Source organism: Lontra canadensis, unplaced genomic scaffold (assembly GCF_010015895.1).
Source record: "Lontra canadensis isolate GAN:19392208 unplaced genomic scaffold, GSC_riverotter_1.0 scaffold29, whole genome shotgun sequence".
Classification (NCBI taxonomy): domain Eukaryota; kingdom Metazoa; phylum Chordata; class Mammalia; order Carnivora; family Mustelidae; genus Lontra; species Lontra canadensis.
The window spans coordinates 17411181-17435666 of NW_022631023.1; the positions used below are offsets into that span (position 1 = coordinate 17411181).

At 37.1% G+C, this 24486-nt stretch overlaps 1 protein-coding gene and 1 non-coding gene across 2 annotated transcripts in view; both read left to right on the forward strand.

Annotated features, from left to right (window-relative positions):
* Nucleotides 1-334: 334 nt before the first annotated feature.
* Nucleotides 335-24486, forward strand: part of CYYR1 (cysteine and tyrosine rich 1) — a 95203-nt gene continuing 71051 nt past the window's right edge. Inside the window, exons 1-2 of the mRNA XM_032865496.1 lie at nt 335-716; nt 5847-5949. Coding sequence (XP_032721387.1) covers nt 644-716; nt 5847-5949 — 176 coding nt within the window. The 5' untranslated portion in view covers nt 335-643. The remainder of the gene's footprint in view (nt 717-5846; nt 5950-24486) is intronic.
* LOC116872429 lies at nt 20027-20133 on the forward strand. The gene has a single exon (XR_004383636.1). It is a non-coding gene; the product is annotated as a U6 spliceosomal RNA (small nuclear RNA).

The following is a 24486-nucleotide window of genomic DNA, read 5'->3' on the forward strand; positions in this document are numbered from 1 at the left end:
AACACCTTACACCATTTCTGTACTTTCCAGTTCTCATGGCTTTCTTTATTGGCTTTCTTTGTCCAGTACCTTCAATCCTGAAAATTCCCTACATTTGTTCAAAGATAAAAAAACTAAATTCTTCTTCACCTATTTTTGCTTCTAAAGGAAAAACTGGAGTAGAGGGCAGACAGAAAAAGGAGCTTTTTAAACTGCACAGCAATGGTCAAAACATAGGGTTAGAAAAAGTTCCATCTAGCTAAGGGAGTCAGTCACTCTCTACAGAAGCAAGAACAGGAGGGTAGGGAGGAGTCGGGGCCACCCCCCGCCCCCCGCCCCACGTCGGTGCCACCCGCGGAGATGAAATGTGAGCCCGGGTGGCCCAGGACGCAGGAGCAGGCTGCCTGGTCTGCCGCCTGAGAGCCGCGGGCGGAGACAAAGAGACCTCGGTCCCAGCGCAGCCCTGCGCGGGCCGGCCCGGGCTCCCCTCGAAGGCTCCCAGAGCAATGGCCCGGTCTCCCCGCGACCCCCCTCTCGGGAGTATTGCCCTCTCCCTCTGAAGGTCTTGCAGCCGCTCCGTGTCTGGGGTTCTCCCTTCGCTCCCAGCCCCCTTTCCAGTGTCTGTCCGTCCGTCCTGGCGCGCAACCTCCGGCCACCGGCTTGGATGGACGCGCGGAGGCTGCCCGGGTGTCCAGGGATCTTGCTTCCGAAGTTGGTCCTGCTTTTTATCTACGCAGGTCAGTGCCTTGGGGTGGCGGAAGAAGGGAAGGGGACTTGGGACTGAGCCTGGATCACCCTCGGGACAACGCGGGTTGGGCGGGACGCACGGGGACCTTGGTGGGAGGGCGAAGACTGTGTGGTCCCCGAGGGGCAGCCACCGAAGCCGGCGCGCCGGGACCCTGGGCTCGACCTCCACGCTGTTTTGTTTTGTTCCTTTTCTTTAACTTTCCCTTCTTCCTCTTCGCTTCCTTTCCCTCTCCGCAAGCAACTTAAAAACCCCAGCCCCACATTTAAGGGATTTTACTCTCTGGATAGCATAAAAATTGATCGCATCCCATCCACGACTCGGGAATCTGAGGGTTGAGGGTAGAGGCTGAGAGTGGGAGAAAAGCATCTTGAAAAAGCACCTGAGGTTAGATATATTTGTTGAAGTTTTAAAACAAGGTAATGTGGTGACTTTTCCATGCCCTGCTACCCCCGCAGTCTAAATATTTCGAAATAAAAAGCTTTAGATCTTTGGGTTTTTGTTTTTTGTTTTGTTTTGTTTCTTTAGATCATTCTCAAGTGTAGTTGTCTGGGTAATTGGATGCTTTGAGTTCAAATATAAGGCTTTGGAGGGGTGAAAATTCACCCAGAGACTCATCTGTTTTCATTGATTTCATTAAGCACTGTTGATAGGTGAAAGGAATTTCATCTCTCTCCTCCTAATTATTCTTCTTGAGAATTGCTAATAATTGATGGAGCAAAGCGGTTTTCTCATTTTGTGACTGAGAGGGAGCTCAAAATGGCCTTTCATTGGTTATTTATATATAAAGTTAATTACACATGTGGTTTTGCATCTGTTTTGTATTCATAAAACAAGCTAAAAGCAAAGTTGTTTATAAAATGTTTTTATGTCTCCCGCTTCCTAGGACACAAATCACAGGCAGTAGTAAGTTTAGGTAGCAGTGATTTAGCTTCTGATACTTACAAAGATATTTCAACTGAAATGAACATGTTCTTCAACATTGTTATTGGAACATCAAAAGAATCGAACCCATTCAACCTTGCCAGAAATGACTCCCCAGACTCCTATAGAAATTTTCCATTTGTACATTAAAATGTAAATTAGTGGCTGTCTATAAGTTATTTAAAAGATATTTTATGGCAAGGAAAATGCTGACTTTCAAACACAAAAATTTATAAAAGTAGGAAAAGTACTTCCTATTCAATGAGAAGCCGCATTCTAACCTGTTTACAATGGTTATTTCTTTTACTTATAGTGTGTGAGAGGTTTCCAGAATTTGAGAGACTGAAAGAAACAATTGCATTAATATTAGTTTTATATTAAAATCTTTCTAGTTCATTTGAAGCAATGATTCTTTCTACGTCCTCTGTTTATCCAAAGAAAACAAAAATAAGAAAATAGAACACGACCTCACTCATCTTTACTCAGTCACACCCATGAACAACAACTTATTCTTTTGTCCTTTTTATTCCCAGGGGTAAACTGAAAGCTTCTAATGTGCACACTTTTCCTTCCTTTCTCCTGTGCCCCCAGTGTTAGGGGCACAGTCCCTGGGGTTCAGGAAATCTGCAGGGCTGGCTGGCAACAAGTTTGGTTAGTTTAGAAAAAGTTTTCCTCCATTCATTTCTTCTGTCTTCCTCATCCCTCCCTAGTAAGTTACAAAGTAATCACAAGCCAGTAATACCGAATTGAGTTATTGTCTTTGATAAGAAATGTTTAGTTAGTGTGTTCTTTTGTGTTAATTCCTGAACTCATTTCTTCAGAAACCCTTTTATGCGTGCCATATTTATTTACGCAGTATTTGTTGAGTGAAACATTTTGTGTGATGTATAAGGCAGAAGCCATGTTCTGAGTCTTGTCTGGGAGACAAGGTGTGTTTACTTTAAAATATAGAAGGCTGTGCCTAGAAGTATGGTCGTGCACTATAGGTGTTCCCAGGAGGGGACCTCATCTCTGGCTCAGGAGTGTAAGCTCTATGAAGATGATGTCTGTCTGTTTTTTTTTTTTTTTTTTTCAGTATAATATCCAGAAACTAGCAAAATACCCGACCCATAAGAAGAGTTCAATAAACTTGCTCAGAAAAATTGAATTAAGAAGGAATTTGAGGAACTAGACCTTTGATTGGGAAGCTTTGGACGTAAGGGAATGGAGTAGGCTATAATATGAAGAAAGGCAAAAACCATGAGATACCTATCTGCAAAACTAGATAATTCATTTTGGTTGGAACGAAGAGATGTGCCTGGAAATCAGGACTGGAGTTAGGTGGGGAGACAATGCAGCTGTACTAGCTGAGACACTTTGTTAAATGAACTGCCAGCTTTAATGGGACAAAAACCCAAGTAGATGCATTACCCCAGCCTGAATTATTTTCCCCCAAAGCAAATGCATTAAATTCATGTTGCATTCGTTAATGAGGTAAGAGCAGAGTTTCTTTACCTAAAGCATCATGTTTTGCCTTGGAACCATCTTTGGAAAGAGACCCAGTAAAGTTTATATTATTATCCAACTCCCACTGCAGGCGACAAAGACAGGATTTGGCCAAGGTTTTACCTTCCCGGCCTCAGCCAGTGGCTTCTGTCCCCTCCTGTTCCTTCCTCTCTTATCCTCAGCTGTAGCTTACAAGAACCATTTCTGAGCAAGTGCTTGAGGCCAGATGTTGCTTTTCCTGTGCTACACATTCCTTAAGGCGGGGTGAGGGTTGGAGAACCTTCTACCAGATCATGCCTTTAATTAAAGTCACTGAAGGAAGTTTTAACTGGCTATTTTTCAAGGATATTAACTTGAATATTAGAAGTAATATCATTTATCTTCTGAAACAATTGGAATATTCCATTCTTTACAGGAAAGTGCCCTAACATCTTCCAAATCTGATCTTCATAGAATTATTCTCAAATAAACTGGAGAAAGTAACTAACAGATTAAAATAAGATTTGAGGGTGGTCAAAATCTCAGTTTGGAAATGCAATTGTGAATGTACTTACTGTACTATTAAATCTTCCCTTTTCAGTTGTTTAGTTATGGGAAGTGGACATGAGTGTTGGAAAATGCCATAAAAAATAATGAACAATGTGTGACATGATCTTGATGTTTGCTGCAGGTATAATCCAGCTTCTTGGCTACAAGATAGTGGGCTTGGTTTCCTGTAACATTGGTTCAAAATATTTTGATAACACTGTGTCCTTATAATAGTAGTAATTGGAATACAATAATAGTAATTGGATCTTTGATATTCACGGAGGGCTGAGTAAGACATCACTAACATGGGCATCATTCATGAGGCAGCCCATGAAGCTACATACATAGGGGTTGTCTTGCTCAGACAGAAGTGGGGACCTTAGCTTTCCCACTATCTAAATGGCTTTAAAGAACATGGAGCAAAACATACCTGTGAAGCCTTTTGAGACTACGAACTAGTCTAAATATTTGAATTCACTAAACAGCACTGAAAATGAGAGTTATAGAAATTCACTGAGAAAATGGTAAAATAAATAGCTTAAAAAGTGTGATGTACTCTGCAAAAAGCATACACTGTCGTGACATCATTAGATTGTGTTTCTTTTTTTTTTTTTTTTTTTTTTTTTTTATTTGACAGACAGATCACAAGTAGGCAGAGAGGCAGGCAGAGAGAGAGAGGAGGAGGAGGCAGGCTCCCTGATGAGCAGAGAGCCCGATGCGGGACTCGATCCCAGGACCCTGGGATCATGACCCGAGCCGAAGGCAGAGGCTTCAACCACTGAGCCACCCAGGCGCCCTAGATTGTGTTTCTGTCTTGAAAATTTAGCAGTGGTTTTAAGTAGAGTTACTGAATCTACAAGTGTAATTATGACATATCAGAAGAAAACATTAGGGTAGAAATAAAATTGAGGGAAAAAATACGAATGTTTTCACTTACTCTACAAAAGCCGTGTGGTATTGACAAAGTGAAGAAACTTTTGATCACATCAATTTGTCAAAAATCATCCTGCCAGGGAGATGATTTAAAAACAAAATATGAATTTTCCTTTCTAGATAAATCAATCACGTGGACATCCAGACACAGTGTAACATTGTGCACCTTTCAGTTATGATCTGACAGTAAAGCAAAAGTGTTATATAATTTAGAACATAGTTGATGTTAGCTTTAGAGAATGAGCTGGAAAGGAATTATGTTGTGGTTCTTAAACATATAATTTAAATTGCCAGTTTATAACTTAATGTTTTCCTAGTCATGTACATGAAACTCACCTATCCATTATAATTTATACCACTGAGTGTACTTAAATGACAATCTTAACATAAATCATTGAGGTGGCACAAAGAATTTTTAAAAACTAGGGTAACTTTTATTCAGCATTTTGGGTCTAATTTTCATTACCAAAAAAAAAAGCAGGGGGAAAAGACAGTAATTTGGTTATATCAGTTCCAACATGTCCTTTTTACTCAGAAAATACCTTTTCCACAGTGCTGTTTCATAACTTATTGATTCTTAAATCTGGCATTAAATAAATTCTTAATTATTTACAAGTTAGTTACATACAGGAACGTCTTCGTACAACTAACTTATTATCTTCCAGTCCAGATGGATTGACAAAGGATGTACAGACTCATTCATGTTACCTTAAGTGTGCAAACTGTAATTATTAAGATAAAAAATGTAAAGAAAGGATAACACATAGTACACTGTCATGAAAATATATATTATTTTAAAATTATCTCCAGTTGACTTTATAATGTCAATAACACTTTCTATAAAATTATGCTAATTGGGAGTACTATTCTCAAGTCAAGACTTGATCATTTCAAAATTATTATAAGACTTCTATTGAGAAAAAAAAGAATTCTATTGAAAAATTGAATGACTGATTTCCTGGATCATTCATTTCTCCTTTCAGTGTCTCATTCAACAATTCTGACTACCAGTTATGGTGCTTGATCAGGAAACTCAAAAATGAATGATCTTTGCCACTTCTAGATTGATGGCCAGGAGGGAAGGAAGACTAGTTTTGATGCTTACACGTGTCTTGGAATTCTGATGACATAAAATGAATATCTAAATGCACTGAAGAGTGGTCGTTGACTGAGTGAGATATGAAATAGAAGACTTTTTCATGAAGCTGTGATTTCAGAACCATAAAGGACTTATGTGGTGTTTATTTTGCAGAGGATTGCCTTGCTCAGTGTGGGAAAGACTGCAGATCTTACTGCTGTGATGGGACCACACCCTACTGTTGCTCCTACTATGCTTATATTGGGAATATCCTCTCGTGAGTACTGGTCAGATTTGGCAATATTGATGCTCTTTCCCATTGCTTGGTTGGGCTTTCACAAAATACTACATTATAGGTAGGGGCAAGAAATTTTGAGAGTCATTACTGACATAAAATCTTCACGGAAATACTAAATGCTCATCACTATTTGATGTGTTATATTATTGACAAAAGGTACAAATTGATATGCAAAATAAGGTGCTTTTATTAGAAGGGAGTTTAAAAATATTCTTTTACTGCTCAATTTGTGTTCCAGAATACTAATGGTTTTAGTCATCTGCATTCATATTATTGATCATTTTTTAATATTATAGATCATATGCTTTTGTCTGCTTTGTTGAAGGTTTTTCAAGCTGAATTTGTCATTTAATCATGGCTACTTTATTTTGCCATATATTTGTCTAACCCATTCAGTAGATACCAGGGAAAAGAGATATTATGAATAAAAAAACAGTTGCGATATAAAATGTCAATTTTCTACATAATGCATATTAAACAACTTCAGGAAAAAGTTTAGAGCCAAAGAATGGCCATCAACAGTATAAAGGGGTAACCAACTACAAACATCAATGAAACATATACACCTGGGATGTGTTGAGCATTTCCCCAAAACAAATTAAGAATGTATTTTGGAGGGATGCCTGGGTGGCTCAGTTGGTTAAGTGTCTGACTGTTGATCTCAGTTCAGGTCTTCATCTTGGGTCATGGGTTCAAGTCCCATATTGGGCTTCCCACTGAGTATGGACCCCACTCAAAAAAAAAAAAAAAAAGAAAAGAATGAATTTATTTTGGAGTTGCTTCTGGGGAAAGGGAAATGAAGAAGCAAGAACTGCCTTCAGGGTTGTATGTCTGAAGGGTGTACAAGTCTCAGTTCTTCTACACAGATCTCGAAGTCAAGAAATCAGAAAATTAGAAATTCTTAATGTCAAAAATCTTAATATCAAATTCTAATGTCAAAAATTCTTAATGTCAAAAATCACCCATGGATTTCCAGTAACAGTAAGAGTCTAGCCTCTTGGACTAGCTCCTTGGTTTTTACTTTTCAAGTGGATATCAGGGTGATTTGGGAGACGATCTGTTGTGGCTTAACTCCTGCCCCATGAAGGCGTTAGTGGAAACAGGAAAGATTAGACATGAAGGGAAGTGTTCCTGGCTATTTTAGGGATATGTCCACTGATATGGCTTATAACTCATCCTCCATTCTGAGGATAGAAAAGCTGGCACCATGTAAACTTTCTAGAATCAAAGTTGGGGCTGATATTAGAGATTATGTCCCTCTGAATAAAGCCATAAAGAATCATATTTCAGGATTGTCTTGAAATCTATCATGGCTATATAAGAAATGTCAGGCTGTAATAAAGATTGATGAGTGGAATTTTAAGCATTCTTTGATGCAAAATAAACTCTAAATAAAATGTTTGAATTTTTTCTCATGGGAATCTTGTTGAAAAGGGATTAAGTCCCCTTCTTACATTAGACATCAATCAGAATGTTATTTATAGAAACTAATCAGCTCAGAATATTCTGAATATAAATATATAATGATATTTCACATTTGTATATCACTTCCCACTTTTAAAGTCATTTAAAATACATTATTACTGAATCCCAGTTTTATTTTCGAGTGAATTCCACATGCTAGCTATTGCTGTTTTGGGCCGAGTAGGTGGTATAGATTTGAAGGAAGTGGCTTCAGAGGGATCTGTGATTCTCTGGTCCTCCCGCTCCTGGTCTCATCTGCTAATATCCACCATGGTATATGTTGTGCCCTTATTTCTCAACTCATAGCTACCTCTACCCTGGTAAATACATAGAGAAGACAAAATTACTAATTAGAACAAATACAAAACATACAAGGTGTACCTTGTATGTTTTGTATTTGCTTTCACATTTACATTTTTATGGCACATACTCTACTCCTCTTTAATTTTACCCTTAGTTAAAGTAAAGAATCAGTTGAATTGATGTATTTATCTGGGTTATTTGGGCCATGTACTTGTTACATTTGAAAAAGAGAATTGTTTTAAGTGGGGGGAGATGAAGAAACACAGATGGCATTATATTTCAGGCTGTTAAAACTGAATTTTCAGTTCAAAATAGAAGCCACTAAGTAAATCCTTTGCTAAACAATTCTTAGGAGGAAAAAAAAAGAGAGAGAGAGAAGCTTTAAAGTGTTTTCCCCACTGAATAAAGGAGAATACATTTTCAGGATTTCCACTTATTGTTTAAGATTTGAAAAGAGTTCTTAACTCCACCCATGGTTTTTTTCTTGTTGTTGTTTTTTTTTTAAGTTGTGGTGAGGGGGAGTAGATAGGGAAAAAAGTCATTCCAAGAATGCTTACAGAAGTTCTTTCATGTACATGTTTTCAAATGTTACTATTTTGGAACTCATAAACTACACTTCCTCTCTTCCAAGTATCCAGGCACAATCTTACTAAAATTGTTTTAATCATCTTAACAGAAAATTAAATCTTTGTAGTTATTAGAAAAGTAATAAGGAAGAGAGCAATAAACATGATGGAATGTAATGTATCCTAAATGAATAATTTTATAAATTGCTTATAATGTGGTTTCTATTTTTGTTTGTTTTTCAAAATAGAAGCTATCTTGGCTCTGTGTAAAAGTGTGCAAAATGCAATTTGGGTCATTCTAGACTGTTCACAAATTGGTAAGGTAAGGTACAGTCAATCCTCATTGCTGAAGCCCCTCTAAATTGATCAGATTAGAGATGTTCTGACCTTAACTCTGCTTACTTCAACCCACCTTTCTGTTTCGCAAATTAACAACATTGGCTCATTTTATAAAGAGATCACAAGAGCTAACTTTCAACCTACCTTTTAGTTGCAAAGTCTTATTTTACTCAGGTCCCTCCTTTGTAGACATTTTGTATTCTAAATATGGGTTAATTTTGGCAAATAAATTCAGATTGTATATCCCCACATGTTTTTTTCTTTTTTCAATTAAGGACTCTTAATTTTACTAATGCCTCATGAAAAACTTTAAAAATTCAACTTTTAAAACAGCATATCTATTTTTTAATTGAAATATAGTTGGCATATAACATTATATTCGTTTCAGGGTACAACATCATGATTCAGTGTTTGTATATATTGCAAAATGATCACAATAGGTCTATTTAACATAAGTTGATTTAAAATAGCATATTTACTTTTGGTCATTATGGTTATAGATAATAAGCTCAATATAAAAAAATACCATTTTCCAGAATTTAAGAATGCTTTTACAGAAATTAGCATATACTACACAAATTTGTTATTTACAAATACATATGGTGTGCCCATTAATTACCATGACAATACTGAGCTAGACTCTGGATCCAAAAATGAATAAATGGTATACCTTGATCTCTAAGATTTCATTACCTAATAAGAGAAGAAAGTGTAGACAAATAATTCTAATGCGATGAATTAATCTGTAAAGTGCCATAGGAGGGCCCAGAAGAGAGAAAATAGCTATGTCTTTGTGTGTGTGTTTAGAAAGAAATGGTTAGAGAAAGTCTCATAAACATGACATTGGATCAGCATATTGAAGGAAGAGTAGATATTTTCATACATGGACAGTGAAGAAAGGGAGGTACATTCCAGAGAAAGAGTCTCAGTTACAAAGGCAAAGATAGAAGAAAGGAAATGATCAGTTTGGAAAAACCCATGTCGTTCAACGTTGCTAGAGAGTGAAGGTTTAAACTTCGAATATGGCAAATGAATAAGTAGGGAAGACAAAAGATAGGTCCTTTTGATTTTCACATACTTTTATTGATATACATACTTTTACTGACCACACCTATCAAAACTGAAACAAAATAATCCATTATTTTTCTGGAAATAAGATAGTTCGTTTTATATAGAAATGACACATTCTTAGACATCGCTATGACAAGGTACACAGGTGAAAAGGTGACCAGTGGACATTATTTCTTTATGCCATAGAGAATGCACTTGGAATAAGCACTTTGTAGTGTTGCACTATTTAGAACATGACAGATTATGTGACCTTGGAATTATTTCTCCGTTTTTGACATTTTTCATCTCAGGGGTAACTAACTCAAGATTAAAAGCCTCACTATGCTTGAAGTTGAGGACCGGGCCAATTCAAGAAGCAAATAATTTCTCATCAAATTGGTTCTCAAATATTTCATTCAGCCACTCTTGCCATGAAAAGTACACATCTGTGATGAATATGGAAAGGGATATTTCAATTCTTGCTGTTGATGAAGTTTAATTGACATTCTCAAGAAAGAGGATCCAGCATGAAGATGTGGTCGTAGAGCACTCTTCAGAATTGGAAGAATTCAAAGGGACAGGAGGTAACTCAGTGCTTAAGTACAATCAGTAATGCAACAGAGTAAAAACAGGACTTTACTGGAAATGCAGAGAAACTGCTAGGTGAGGAAAAAAAGAACTGCCCAATACTGAATATGAACCCAATAATACCTAGGTTGGACTTAGTGAGCCAGATAACAAGATATAAGATTTAATCCTTTTACTCGAAAATAGATTTTTGCTCTTCCAGTTTGCCTCTGTAAAATGCAGCTCTGTCTAGGGATTTCAGAGCACCATCCAGCTAACACAAAATCCCCATGAGGAAAAAAAAAAAAATCAAAAGGAAGAACTAATAATGGAGATCCTGGTGGGGTTAAGTTTCTTTTCTTCTCAATGAAATGTGAAAGATGGATTGCCCACAGTTTCTCACAAGGACAGCAAATAAATATCACCACTGTGATTTTAGATCCATGTTATGCACGGAAGCAAAACCAAGTTAAAAGAGAAAAGTTTCATATTTTCAAATGGCATTTGAAGTTGTATGCTTGTTAAGCAGCTGAGCATTCTGAATTAAATACATGAGGCTCTTCAAATACTGACTAGAACCTAAAGCATTTTGAAAGGTTTTTGGTTTTGGTAAGAACATCATTTAAATTAATTAACTTAAAATATTCTTAGTATTTAGATATTAGAAAAACATCTCTGCAAGGTGCTTACTGAGCAAATAGAAGTTTGTGGGGGGGGTCTTCTTTTTAATCATAACACAAAGATAAATAATTAATATAATGTTAAAACAAATATGAATTTGCTTTCAAATGTAGTAACAAATTATGTGTAATATAAAAATTAAGTCAGTGTTTCTCAGAAGCCATTTATATTTTATAGGTTATTTTATTAAGAGCAAATATAAACATCTAGAAATCTGAAACTCTTTTCAGTCAAGTTTATATTCTATTTCATCATAATTGCCTTTGTAAATTAAGCTTAAATGTCAGAAGCATAATTTGTTTTTAGAAAGGAATGAAGTTTCTAGAATATGTTCTCAGGAAATTATACCTATAAATATGTATACAGATATTCTATGTTCTACACCAGGTTCTGGGGGATTTAGTCATGAATCAAACATGGCTGTTGCTCTTGAATTGATAATAAGCTCCTGGGGAGCATAGAGTAATCTCCTAGGAAGAGCACAAAATGTGGTGGAACGAGAGAGAAGGCACTTTTAGTCCAACTTTAGGGTCCTAGGAAGTCTTCTTAAAGGAGAGTAATTCCAAGATTAACCTTGAAAAGAAAAGCAATTGATAAAATTCATTGCTTATTTAAAGTTAAAAGAAAACATTTAACAAACTAAGAATATGGAGGAAAATTCTTCACCTTATAAATATCTCAAAAACAACAACAACAACAACAACAACAACCAAAAACCACGCCTACCTCGAACACCAGACTTAGTGATAGAATATTATAACCTTTCCCTTTAAAGGCAACTGTAAGGTAAGCTAGCATCTAACCCTTCTATTCAGCATCCTAATGTTCTGGTCAGTGTAACAAACAAGATAAGTTAAAAAGACGGGATAAGAATTGGAAAATAAGGGGCACCTGGGTGGCTCAGTGGGTTAAGCCTCTGCCTTTGGCTCAGGTCATGATCTCAGGGTCCTGGGATCAAACTCTACATCGGGCTCTCTGCTCAGTGGGGAGCCGGCTTCCTCCTCTCTCTCTGCCTGTCTCTCTGCCTAATTGTGATCTCTTTCTCTGTCAAATAAAATCTTTAAATAAAAAAAAAAAGAATTGGAAAATAAGGAGCTAAATCGTTCTTATTTTTAAATGATATGATTGCCCGTACTCCTCAGACCGTAAAAATGAATGAGAACTCACCAGGATTGCGGCATGCAAGCTCATTGTACAAAACTCAGTGCATTTTATATATCAGCAATGTTCAGACAATGTAATACTTACGTAGCACAAAAATCTCACAACATCAAAGTGGTAATATACCTGGTAAGAAATACAGCAATAATATATGTGTGGCATTTATGGAGTAATACAAATATATAAAAATTTCAACGGATGAAAGAGACCCCTGAAGAAATTAAGAGATCTATCAAATTGTAGATGGGAATACAGTAAGGATGCCAGTACTGGAATATGTCAGCTCTTCCTCAACTCTAGTAAATTCAGTGAAATTATAATTGAAACCCATTTTTTGGACCATTTTTTGGTTGACTTTGACAGACTGAGCCAATGTTTATGTGAGACAGTAGGGGAAAAAAAAGACAGATATGAGAAAGAACAAAGTGAGGAGACATGCCTTGGAGACATCAAGATTTATTATAAAGTTATAGAAAATAAATCATGTGATACTGGTTCACAGATAAACCAATAGAATATAGAACTTAGAAACTGACTCATGTATATATGGGAATTTGATAGATAGCAGATGGCATTACAAACCAGTGGAGGTGGATAGATTATTTAATAAACGGTGCATTAGCTATCCATATGGGTAAACATTAAACTCAATCACTCCATCACACCACACCCAAAGCCTATTCCTATTGGATTAATTAAACCCAAGAAGCAATCATTTACAGCTTTTTAAAAAGGGAGAGAATGACATTACGGTATCGGGATGGGAAAGATGTCTAAAATAAAAGAGAAAAGCACAAGGGTGCATGGGTGCTCAGTCGATTAAGCAGCTGCCTTTGGCTCAGGTCATGATCCCAGGATCCTTGGATCGAGCCCCACATCAGGCTCCTCCTCAGTGGGGAGTCTGCTTCTCCCTGGCCTGCCATTCCCCCTACTTGTGCTTGTTCTCTGTCTCCAGCTCACTCTTCTGTCAAGTATATAAAATCTTTAAAAACGAGAGAGAGAGAAAAGCACAAATAAAACTGCTAAAACTAAAAACCGATACACTGTATACTTTTTAACAAAGATTTTTATCTCCATGACTTATTTATTTTGTAAGTGGAAGTTCATATCTCTTAATCCCCTTTATCTATCCCATCCATCTCCAACCCCGTGAACCATATACTTTTAAGTGGTGAGTTTTATGGTGTATGAATTATATCTCCATTAAAAAAATTTAATATACAAGACAACAGAATTCCATAGACAAAGCATAAGGCAAATCTCCCTCTTGGAGAAGAAACTTGCAATTCATATGGCTCACAAAAGATTAATAACCAGAATGCTCAATAGGAAAATGGGTCATGTGTGTACACAAAAAAAGTAATAGAGCAGGAAAGTGAAAGGGCAGTAAACATGGAATATGCTCCACCTGGCTCGTTAAGCAGGGACCTAAAATACCATCTCGTACTTGTCAGGCTATCAGTGCTCTTAAGTCAGAAGTTACTGAGCCATGTGAGCAAGGTGAAGGGACTCACACTGCCCGTGGAAAAACAGAAACTGTTGTCAGCACTTGGGGAACAATTTGACCACGTGTGGTCAAGACGAAGACGGGTACATGTTGGGGTTTAGCAATTCCTCTTCCACATATATTCCCTACAAAACTCCCAGATGATCTGCAAAAGGTGATACTTATCCTATTGGCGGACACGTTAAACTGGCAAAACATTGGAAGCAACCTAAATTTCCATCAGAAGAAAATGGATAGAGTATGTTCATACAATGAAATGGGATACATCAATTATAATAAATCAGTGCATGGTAATGTATCATTATAGTTAGTCTCAAAACTGGTAATGCTGTGTGGGAAAGAGTTAACAGGAACAGAACGTGCAAAACATGGTACTATTGGTGTAGAGTTAAACACGTAAAATAATTCTTTGTATTACTGGAAATAATGGGCATGCAGTAAGTGTGTAATTATCTGGGGGAGAGAAAGGTACACATGAATTTTAGGATTTCCCAGGACTGAAAGATTTCCTAGAATGTAGAATTTTCACTGCTACAATAGGGAGTCCTTGGCAAACTGGGACAAGTTGCTCACCTAGGGAGAAGAACAGGGAGGAGAACTTCAACTCTAGGCTTTTATTACTGAAAATATTAAGCAACTGAAGCAAATATACATTATTAACATGGAATGAATCTGGGTGGGAAGTATGCAGGTGTTTTATATCCTTATCTGTAGTTCTTATGTATTTGAAAACCTTTCAATAAAATAGAAGGAAGCAATGGAAGTCTGATGATAGCAGGAATGGAGTCACCAAGACACCTATGATTCTGAGACCAGTTCCGTTGTGTGGGTTTTCCAACGCCACCATGCAGTTAACTCAGTTCTGACCCTGTCGATGTGGAGGCAGCATCAGATCCCACAGGTGAAGGCCTCAGTCCTCCAAGACCCCCTTCCACTTCAGCCATCAATGGCAAGTACAGGTTGTCACCTTTGCTTCTGACCAGCCAGGCATAGCTTGGAGGTTCCAATGACCCCCTCCTCAGGTTTGAATAATTTGCTCAAGTGGTTCACAGAACCCAGAGATACATTTTACTTACTTTATTGTAAAAAGATATAACTCAGGAAGAGCCAGATGGAAGAAATGCCTAGGGCAAGGCAGCAGGAAAGGGTTCAGCGCATCCATGTCCCCCTAACACTCCACTCTCCCCAAATCTCTGCATGTCCACCAACCTGGCAGCTCTCCAAACTCTTTTTGGGGTTTAATGCAAGCCTCATGACATAGGCATGATTGAATACAATCTCCAGCCCCAGAGGCTGGAGAATAGGACTGAAAGTTCTAACTCTCTAATCATATGATTGGTTCCCTGGGCAACCAGCTCCCATCCTCAGGTGCTTTCTGAAAGTCACCTCATTAACATTAACAAAAGACACCTTTAGGAAAATTCAAGGATTTTAGGAGCTCTGTGCCAGAAATAGAATGAAGACCAAATGAATATTTCTTCTTATAAGTATCACAGCCTCTTGTTAACATGCACCTTCTGGTTTGGTAGGTGTGGGGTGGGATCTGAAATTCTGCAATTTGAACAAACTCCCAGAAATGCTGAGGTGGCCCATCCTCCAAGCACACTGGGTGGGCAAGGTTGGTCCTACCTGACAATGCCCTATTCTATGCGACGAAATGATAGGAGAGATCAGGATTTGCGAACTGATGGAATGTGGGGCTAGCAATTGGGACTAAAAGAAAGGAACAAGCCCAAATTTAATTCTGGAGCTTTCCCTTTGAATGATTGGGTGGATGAGAAATATATACTGAGAAATATTTGAGAAGGTTCAGAAAGGGGAATTAATTCCACTTTTAATTATGTTGAGTGGCCGAGAAGCGGGGAAGCAGTGGTAATAGGCTTCATAGCCTATAGGCTAAGTTCAGTGGGCCTTCAACTGGTGAAATGTACTAATCTGAACTCAGTGGGAAGCCTGGAGCACTCACAGATAGATTTGAGAGTACAAAGCCTAGAGGGCCCTGTTGAAAAAGGTGTAGAAGAGAGGTGTATAAAAGAGAACAGCAAGCCAACTGCGGAGCCCCAGGGAAATTCAGAAAGACACTGTGATTTCTTCCCTTTCTATATTTAATCAGCTTTTTGAAAAGTGTTCTACATTTATTTCAGCCTCCCATAAAGTATTTTCTATCCCTTCAAAATTCCTGCGCCTCTGCGGAAATGGATCTGTTCTTCACTAATCAGCCTGAATATACCTCCTGTGGTGTGGACAGTAAATGCCTTTATTTTCTTCTATGTGCTTTTTGTGTTTTATATCATCTAAAAGATAGGATTCATGGCATTTCAGTTCATTCTGAGTGGATTATGTTGTCAAAACAAAGCAATTTATGTACCGATCCATCTTTATTTACTTGCATCATGCCCAAACTGGATCCACTCCATCTGGTCCTATATCCCAGATTTTAGGGACTACCTTAATTAGATAGCAATCCGAGTTTGGCATTGTAAGAGTTTGGCATTGCTTCGCGGTGGCAAGTATTATCAGAATGAAAGGAATTACCCTTTATTTAATGTGTTCTCTGTTCCATGTGCTTAAAAATATATTAGTTTATTAATCTTCAGAATAGCTCTCATGACCAAGGTATTATTATTCTTGTCTGTACAGATGAGGAAGTTAAGGCTCAGAGCTAAGTAATTTGTCTAATTTTATACGGCTACCATGTAATGAGCTGGCACTTAAAACTGTGTGCTTGACCTCTTTCTCCCACTCCCAACTGGCTCTGGAAGATCTGAAGATTTCAAAAGGGATGAAAAGAAACTATTCATGGCTATAAGACTTTATGAAGATCTAAACACCATATTTTGGGGGAAGCCCTTTTTTGCTCTCAATATCTGGATTGAATTCCCTCCCTTATGCTGCTGTAACATGATGCTTTTTCTACTCTGTTATTATTTATCAGTTTATCCCAGTTCCTAAATTATTTGTCCGCCCTTCCGTGCTCTAGACCCTGCGAGGACAGGAAGCCAGTGTGACAAGTTAGCATTGGAAGCACAGGGCGGAACCAACTGTGTGATCCAGAACAGACTGTTCAAATGCAGGTCAATCCTCCATTTACTCATGAAAAACCTGAGATTTTGTGGGTTCTCCCTAAATACGTTATCACCTGGGTAAATATTTGATTACATAAATCAAATCATAATTGGAAAATGCTGTCGATTTCAGAGACTCTCTTTTCAGGGAGTATAAATCAGGGATCATTCATGTCATGGTTTCTGTGTAGCCAGTCATTACTTTCCAATCACACAATTTAGGATAAATTATAATCAGATGAGAGAGATAAGACTTCAAAGACCGATTTAATTATAATGATTTAACCTCTTGTCACATTTCTGGAGTGACCGTGCTCCTTCAGTGATGCCGTGTGATCCACCAGCCTGTGATTATTAAGGGAATGGCCTCCTGTGTAGCTCTCTTCACTTGCGTAATGTTTGGAGATAAAATATTTTCTTGACAAAATTGAGGAAGGAAGAATTATGCATACACAGTGATTTTTATTGCATCCTATTGGGAGAATCCTGGGGGGCAGCTACTGGCCAGAACACAATGTCTTTCAGCTGTCTCCCAACTACAAAATGTTAGGATGAACACACCCATAACTAATGAAAATTTCAGAGGCCAATAATAACCTCATAAAGTGTAATAGGATTCCATCTGAATGTGCCACGGGTGAAAGCCTTGGCTATTTAACCCACAGTACCTCAGAGACCAATGGAATTTGGAGTTTCCACATTCATTTTTAAGGAAAAAGGAATAAGATCGATCTTACAGGTAACAGGAAGAATGCTTTCTTTATGCTTCTGCACAAATCTGCCAAAAATAGAGAAAAACATGACAAATTACTTCAAACATACCCTGTATGAGTTCATGCTGTTAAAAAGGTGAGCAGAACTCTGTCTTCCTATGCTGCATTTTGCAAAGACTAAGTGCTACATGTGGTTGCAAATGACCACCTACACAGCGTTAATACATTTTTCCTCTCAGACACCAGGAATAATAGATCAACCTCCAAAGTGTTATACATAGAGAAATATTTGAATTTAAATTTATCAAGTAAATGGCAATTGCAATCTCAAACAATACCCATCCTTACATTAAGTAAATAGACCTCTTTGCCCTTGGCCAGGTGGAATTAAACAAAAAACAATTCTTTGTCATTCTTTTATTAATTAATAGTAGTCTTAGTGATAGAAGTCATAGAAAAAAAACAAGAATGCTTGGATTCACAAAAAATGCATTTGATTTTTTTTCTTCTATGCTGTGTAAACTCTGTTCTGCTAATATCACTGAGCCCCAGTTTATTAATTTGTAAAAAGGGAACAGTAGTAACTTCTTGCTTACCTCTCAGAATTTGACTAAAGAATATATTTGCGGGCCGCCTGGGTGGATCCGTGGGTTAAAGCCTCTGCCTTCGGCTCAGGTCATGATCCGAGGGTCCTGTGATCTAGCCCAGCATTGGGCTCTCTGCTCAGCAGGAAGCCTGCTTCCTCCTCTCTCTCTGCCTGCCTCTCTGCCTACTTGTGATCTCTGTCAAATAAATAAATAAAATATTTAAAAATTTTTTTAAAAGTCTTTAAAAAAGAATATACTTGCTCATAAAAGCATTTAGAAGGGCTCTGAACATTTTTCCTGTTATTAATGAAAGCACTGGGCTTTGAAAATGTCTGGAGCTTTGGAAAAGAGGAAACAGGTGCGGGAGCAAAGTGACTTCTCCAAGGTCGTTCAGAAATCCATGACGGACCAGCAGAGTAAATGCCACTTTGGGTGCAGAGTGCTCGCTGGTCCTCCAGGCCAAAACATAGGCTTCTCTCCTCAGGAGAGCACCCACAGCCTTGAGTGAAATAAATAACCTTTTTAATCAAATGTGATTGCGGTCTAAAAACTGCAAAAGCAGCTAATTAAGTACTGTGTTCTGTTGCCCACCAAATGCTAAAAGCATATTACAGCCCAGAAAGTCGTGTGCATTAAATAGACAAATCTGCCATGTTGCTCTAGGTTGACCTGTGAATTAGAGAAACAAAATAAAAAACGGGCTCAACAAGTCTAAATAAAAATATATAAACTGGATTCATTAAAAAATCACACATGTAATAGCAAATATCACGGGGGCAATGATTTGCTTTACTAAATGATTCATTATAGAGTTCCAATTAATTCACCTTTCAAAATTTATTTTATTTACAACTTTGTAGAAATATATATTTTACGTAAGGCTGGTGCATCTCCATTGATGATATGTCAGTAATTAAGGCACAAAGCAGTGTTCTAACTGCTGGCCATTTCAACAGAGTGATCCCAGTACTCTATAGATTGGAGTGTGCCTTTGCATGTAAAAGTTTAGAAATGCCCTGATTAGGCTTTTAAAAAAAATATCTTAATCAGCAGTTTTCTCAATGTAAGTCAGTGCTTATAAGACAAGAATAAAAAAGGCAGTGACTTGCCTCTGATGATATTATACATAACCTACATTTTGCAACAATCACCAGATTGAAAATATTTTCAGTGGTAGTGAAAAAATGCCAGATGGCATGCTAAACAAAAAGTCATTGATCATAGCAAGGATTCACTGAGGTCTATCGATTTTAAAATGAATTTCTCTACACTCAGTCTGTTGCTCTTAAACAGCCAGCCTATTGTACATGCTATATATTTTGCTTAGTATTTGTGGTAAAAGAGTTTTTGTCTCATTACCTTTCATCACGAGGATTGGATTCAGTTCTGGGTAAGAAAAGAGAAAGTATGCTCCACTCTCTGCCTCCCACTGAAGGCAGCTATAAGACTTGGGTGGAATGCATGAGCAGTTATTTCGGGTATACAGAAAATAAACAGTAACAAGTGGACTGGGGAACAAGACCAAAATTCAAAGTACTGCCTAACTAGCCAAGAGTTTGCCAGTGTTTTTTCTCTTTGTTTACCCACTCTGGGCTAAACGTAGCCCAAAACACATAAGTAGGCTTCAGAATATGAACACAGAGAGATATAGGGAAGTCCCTCCAGCTCTAGCTAAATAAGCACAATCTCTTCATGATGAAAGACAGTGGGGAAAATACCACGATATTGTTTTTCTCCTCTCTGTTCTCTTGTGTAGCTAGCTCCCAAGTGATCTCTTGATTGCTGCAGTGGTGGCATTGACAATGACAGATGCCTAAACTTCTGAAACTAGGTAATCTTCCTTACTGAACAGAATGATGTAATGCCAGAAGGATGGGGTGAATCCCCACTGTGTTTTTTCTGCCTTTGTCCTCCTAGTATTCAATCCTGGATTATGAGCCCATTTTTGAAGTATGCAAAAAACAGAGTAAATAAAGTAAATAAAGCCCATTTTTTCTGACCAGAGAACCAAGAGTGTTGCCCCATGGAACCAGAAAGTACCAGTGAGATCTTTGTACTCACTTCGGCAGCACATATACTAAAATTGGAATGATATAGAGAAGATTAACATGGCTCCTGCACAAGGATGTCATGCAAATTCATGAAGCATCACACAGAAAGAAAGAAAGAGAGAGAGAAAGAGAGAGAGAGAAAGAGCTAGTGAGATCTTCAAGATAGAAGAGCTCAAGAAAGTGACCTTAAAAGGTTTGTTGTGAATTCCTGGGCTCATCTCAAGTTGCACATGCGTGGATCCAACCCTAAAGAGTATACATAGAAATTGAGAACTGAATATAGGTTAGGCAGCTATCCTTTTCCCAGTTTGGCAGTTGGGTGGTATACACATGGCTCAGATCTAAACCTGACTGTAAAGGCTCTGAAAATGGAACTGACTGGAACTTGTGGTCTAAATTGAACCTGGTTCATTGCCTGCTAAAACCAAAATCTCAAAAATTCAAACAAATTTAAACAAATTTAAACAAAAACCTCATAACTTAATACTCAAAGCCCAGGATACAATTCAAAATCATCCAGCATACAAACAAAAACAAAAACAAAGAATCTCAACTCAAAAGGCAAGTACAATCATCAAGCAATAGAGATGTTGGAATTATCTCATGGAGCTTCTAAAGCAGCTATTATGAAAAATGACCTCAAAAGTAAGGGCAGACACTACTTGAAACCAAAGAAAAGACCAAAATAGAAAAAAACAGACATGAAGAACTAAACAAATTTCAGAATGATAAATACAGTAGCTAAGCTTTAAAACATTCACTGGATGAGCTCAATAGCAGAATGGAAAAAAAGAATGAGTGAACTTGGAATAGAGATTATTCAATCTGAATAACAGAAAGAAAAAATATTGAAGACAGGGAGAAGAGTAGGAGGAGGAGGAACAAGGACGGACAGGGTCTTACGGAGAAGTCCAGCATTGATGTCACAGAGCCCCAGAAGAGAGAAGAAATTGTGATTGCTTAAAACTTTCCAAATTTGGCAAAAGAGAGAAACCAAATGTAAGAAGTTCAATAAACTCCCCAAAGCTATAACTTAAAGAAATCCATACCCAGACACATAATAATCAAACTATTGAGAACTAAAGAAAAAATCCTGAAAGCAGCTAAAAATAAGCAACAGATTACCTACTGAGGAGCTATGATTTGAATGAGTCCACGTTTGTCATCAGAAACCATGGAGGACAGAGAAGTGGCACATTGTTTACATGATGAAAGAAAAGAATGGGAAATCCAGGCTGCTGTAACCAGCAAAAATATCCTTCAGGCGTAACAGTGAAATAAAGACATTCTCAAATTAAAACAAACAAACAACAACAACAACAAACTAAGCAAATATTTAGCAAGCAGACTTGATCTAAAAGGATTTTTAAAAGAAGTTCTTCACAGAGAAGGCAAATGATGCCAAAAGGAAATCTGAAATAGCAGGAAGGAAAGAAGAGTACAAAACTGGCATGGACTTGGGTTAATTAGTAGCTTATTTTTCCCCTTTTGGGTTATTTAAAATAGGTTAGAATGTTGGATGTAGGAACATATAAATTGTATGTTAGGGTATTCAGTGGGGGTAAACATGATACATAACACAACCGTTCCATAAAGGGGAGAGAGTAAAGAGATCTCAGACAATGAAGTTCTGCTTTCTAACTAAAGTATGAAAGTGATTCTCCATAATGAAGAAAAATATGTGTTCTGTAATCCTTAGGACATTCACCAAAAGGAAAGCAAAAATCAATACACAAGCACCAACCCCCCCCTCCCCCACAAAACCTACAGCACAATATAGTTGAAGTAAGGCAGGTAAGGGGAATGAATTGAAGGAATGAAACACAAAGGAAACAAACAGAAAATGAACAATAAATGATAGACCAAACATAGCAGTAATTACATTAGTGGTCAAAATGCATCAACTATAGGACAGAGAATTGATTATTTTTAACTGACAGAAATTCATCCTATCCACATGATATTCATGTCAACTACAATGACATTGGTAGGTTAAAGTATGGGAGGAAGAAAAAATGGGGAGATATTGGTACAAAGAAGTACAAAGTTTCAGTTATATAAGATGCATAAGCTCTGGGGATTTAATATGAAACCATGTGACTCTAGTTAGCAATACTATATTGTGTAATTGAAATTTGCTAAGAGTAGAGATCTTAAATTTTTCTCAACACACACAAAAGAAAGAGGTAACTGTGAGATGATGGGTATGTTGATTACCTTGATTGTCATGATTATTTTATAATGCATGTGTATATTGAATAATCAAGTCCTATACCTTAAATATACATGATTTCTAATTAATTATACCTTAATAAAGCTGGGGACAGAGGAAGGAAATGAGCTATCAAGTCATGAAAAGAAAAAAAAGTAAAAGGATAGAAAAAAAATTTATCATACAAACATTAACCAAAAGAAAGCTAGAGTGGCTATGCTAATATAAGACAAAGTCAAGTCCAGAGCAGAAAATATTACCAGAGATGAAAAATGTTATTGACTAATGAGTAAAGGGTCAGTCAATGAAGAAGGCATAACAATCAAAAGAAGAAATTCCCAAAATTTTGATGTTTGGTTTCTCTGAAGAGCAAATACAGAAGCTAATTTTGTTTGTTGAAACATCTTACAACAGAAGAACAGTATGTGTGCGTATTGACTTACATAGAGGGTTAAATAAAATTATTTGCATTTTCTCTTTTTTTTTTCCTTCATTTTTAATTATGTGTCATGTCAGTGAATTGCAGTTAATACCATTCTTCTTCTAAAATAATCTACAACTTGGCAATCCCGGGCATTTTTATGTGTAAATACCTCAACTAGGAAATGAGATATTTAAGTGGATGGCCCACACATAGGCTTTTTTTTTAATGCACCAAAAACCTGTTGCAGTGATGGTAGAAATATTAATTTAGCAGAATGGATGGAGTGTCCCTTTGAAATGACACAGAACGAAGACAAAGATACAAACAACAGAAAGTTGTGTTGGTAATTAAATTTTGTGATAAAACAGACTAAAATAATTAATTTCAACTTAGGTTTATTAAGAGAAATATATTATTTCATGAAATGTGGAAAAGAACTTTAGAAGGGAAAAGAATATAATATTAAAACCAAGACTTGAATCCCTGGCAGGCTTTCCCAACTAGGTTCATGCATTTAAAAAAGTTCATTAAACTATTTAAAAGAATCATCTTGGCTTTTTCCTTCTAATCTAAATGTTTATGAAAAAGGAGAGCTCACAAAGAACTGCAAGACCCTAAAATTCGTTCCTTTCCTGGTGCAGAAAGAATGTAGTTCATGAGGAAAAAGAGCTTGTCCTGAAACGATTTTTCCAAAGCCAGCAAAATCTGTTCGCTTTTTAGATTATGCTATTAGGAAGACTAACCCCAGGTGTTTCAATTAATCGATAGCATGATTTTTTTAAAAGATTTTTTATTTATTTATTTGACAGACAGAGATCACAAGTAGGCAGAGAGGCAGGCAGAGAGAGAGGAGGAAGCAGGCTCCCCGCTGAGCAAAGAGCCCAATGCAGGGCTCGATCCCAGGACCCTGGGATCATGACCCGAGCTGAAGGCAGAGGCTTTAACCCACTGAGCAACCCAGGCACCCCTCAATAGCATGATTTAAAGATCTGCAAAACTTCATAGGTCTTTTTTTTTCCAGTACTGCATCATTTATTTCAAATAACACTTTTAAGCCTATATTAGCATAAAAGAAACTAAAACATATATTTTTTTGTTTATTTCTTAAATCACATCCAACCTTTTCAATGTCTTGCAGTTGTAAACACCAGACATTAATTTTGTCTGTTCATAGGAAAGGAGAGGTTTTCCAGCATTTACAATAGTTTAAATTAGAGATTCTTAAACTTGAGTATGCATGAGAATCACCTAGGAGTGCTTGCTAAAAATACATTTCTCCAGGACCTATCAAGAAATTCAGGTTCAGTAGGTCCAAAATAGAAGCCAGAAACCTGTACTTTTAATGACCAGCAAATAGCCTTTGGACTACAATGGTCTTAACTAACTATACCAATATACATTCCATTTTGGGTTCCTGTTACCCTGTTTAGTTATCAAATTAAGAAATAGAATCAAACTGCCATGGAATGAACTATAACTTCGTTACCTTTCTATAAACTTACATAAAGACTTATTTCAAATTACTATACAAAATATATTCAGGAGGAGTGAAAAAAAGGCTATAAAAATTCATTGATGTTTGATCAAAGTAGTTGAATAGAGGGACAATCAATGCCTTCTTAGACATCTAGGTACACAACAGTCATATTTATAAATCTTTTACCTCTACCAAAAATAGGGTTGTAAAATGGTGATTACATTAGAATCTGGCCCATTGGTGGCTACAAAGAATAAATTAGTATTAATTTATGAACCACTGAGAATAACAGCTAGGGCTCAGTAATTTCTAGCTACCATCTATTCTCCATAACTATCAGTTATCTCAC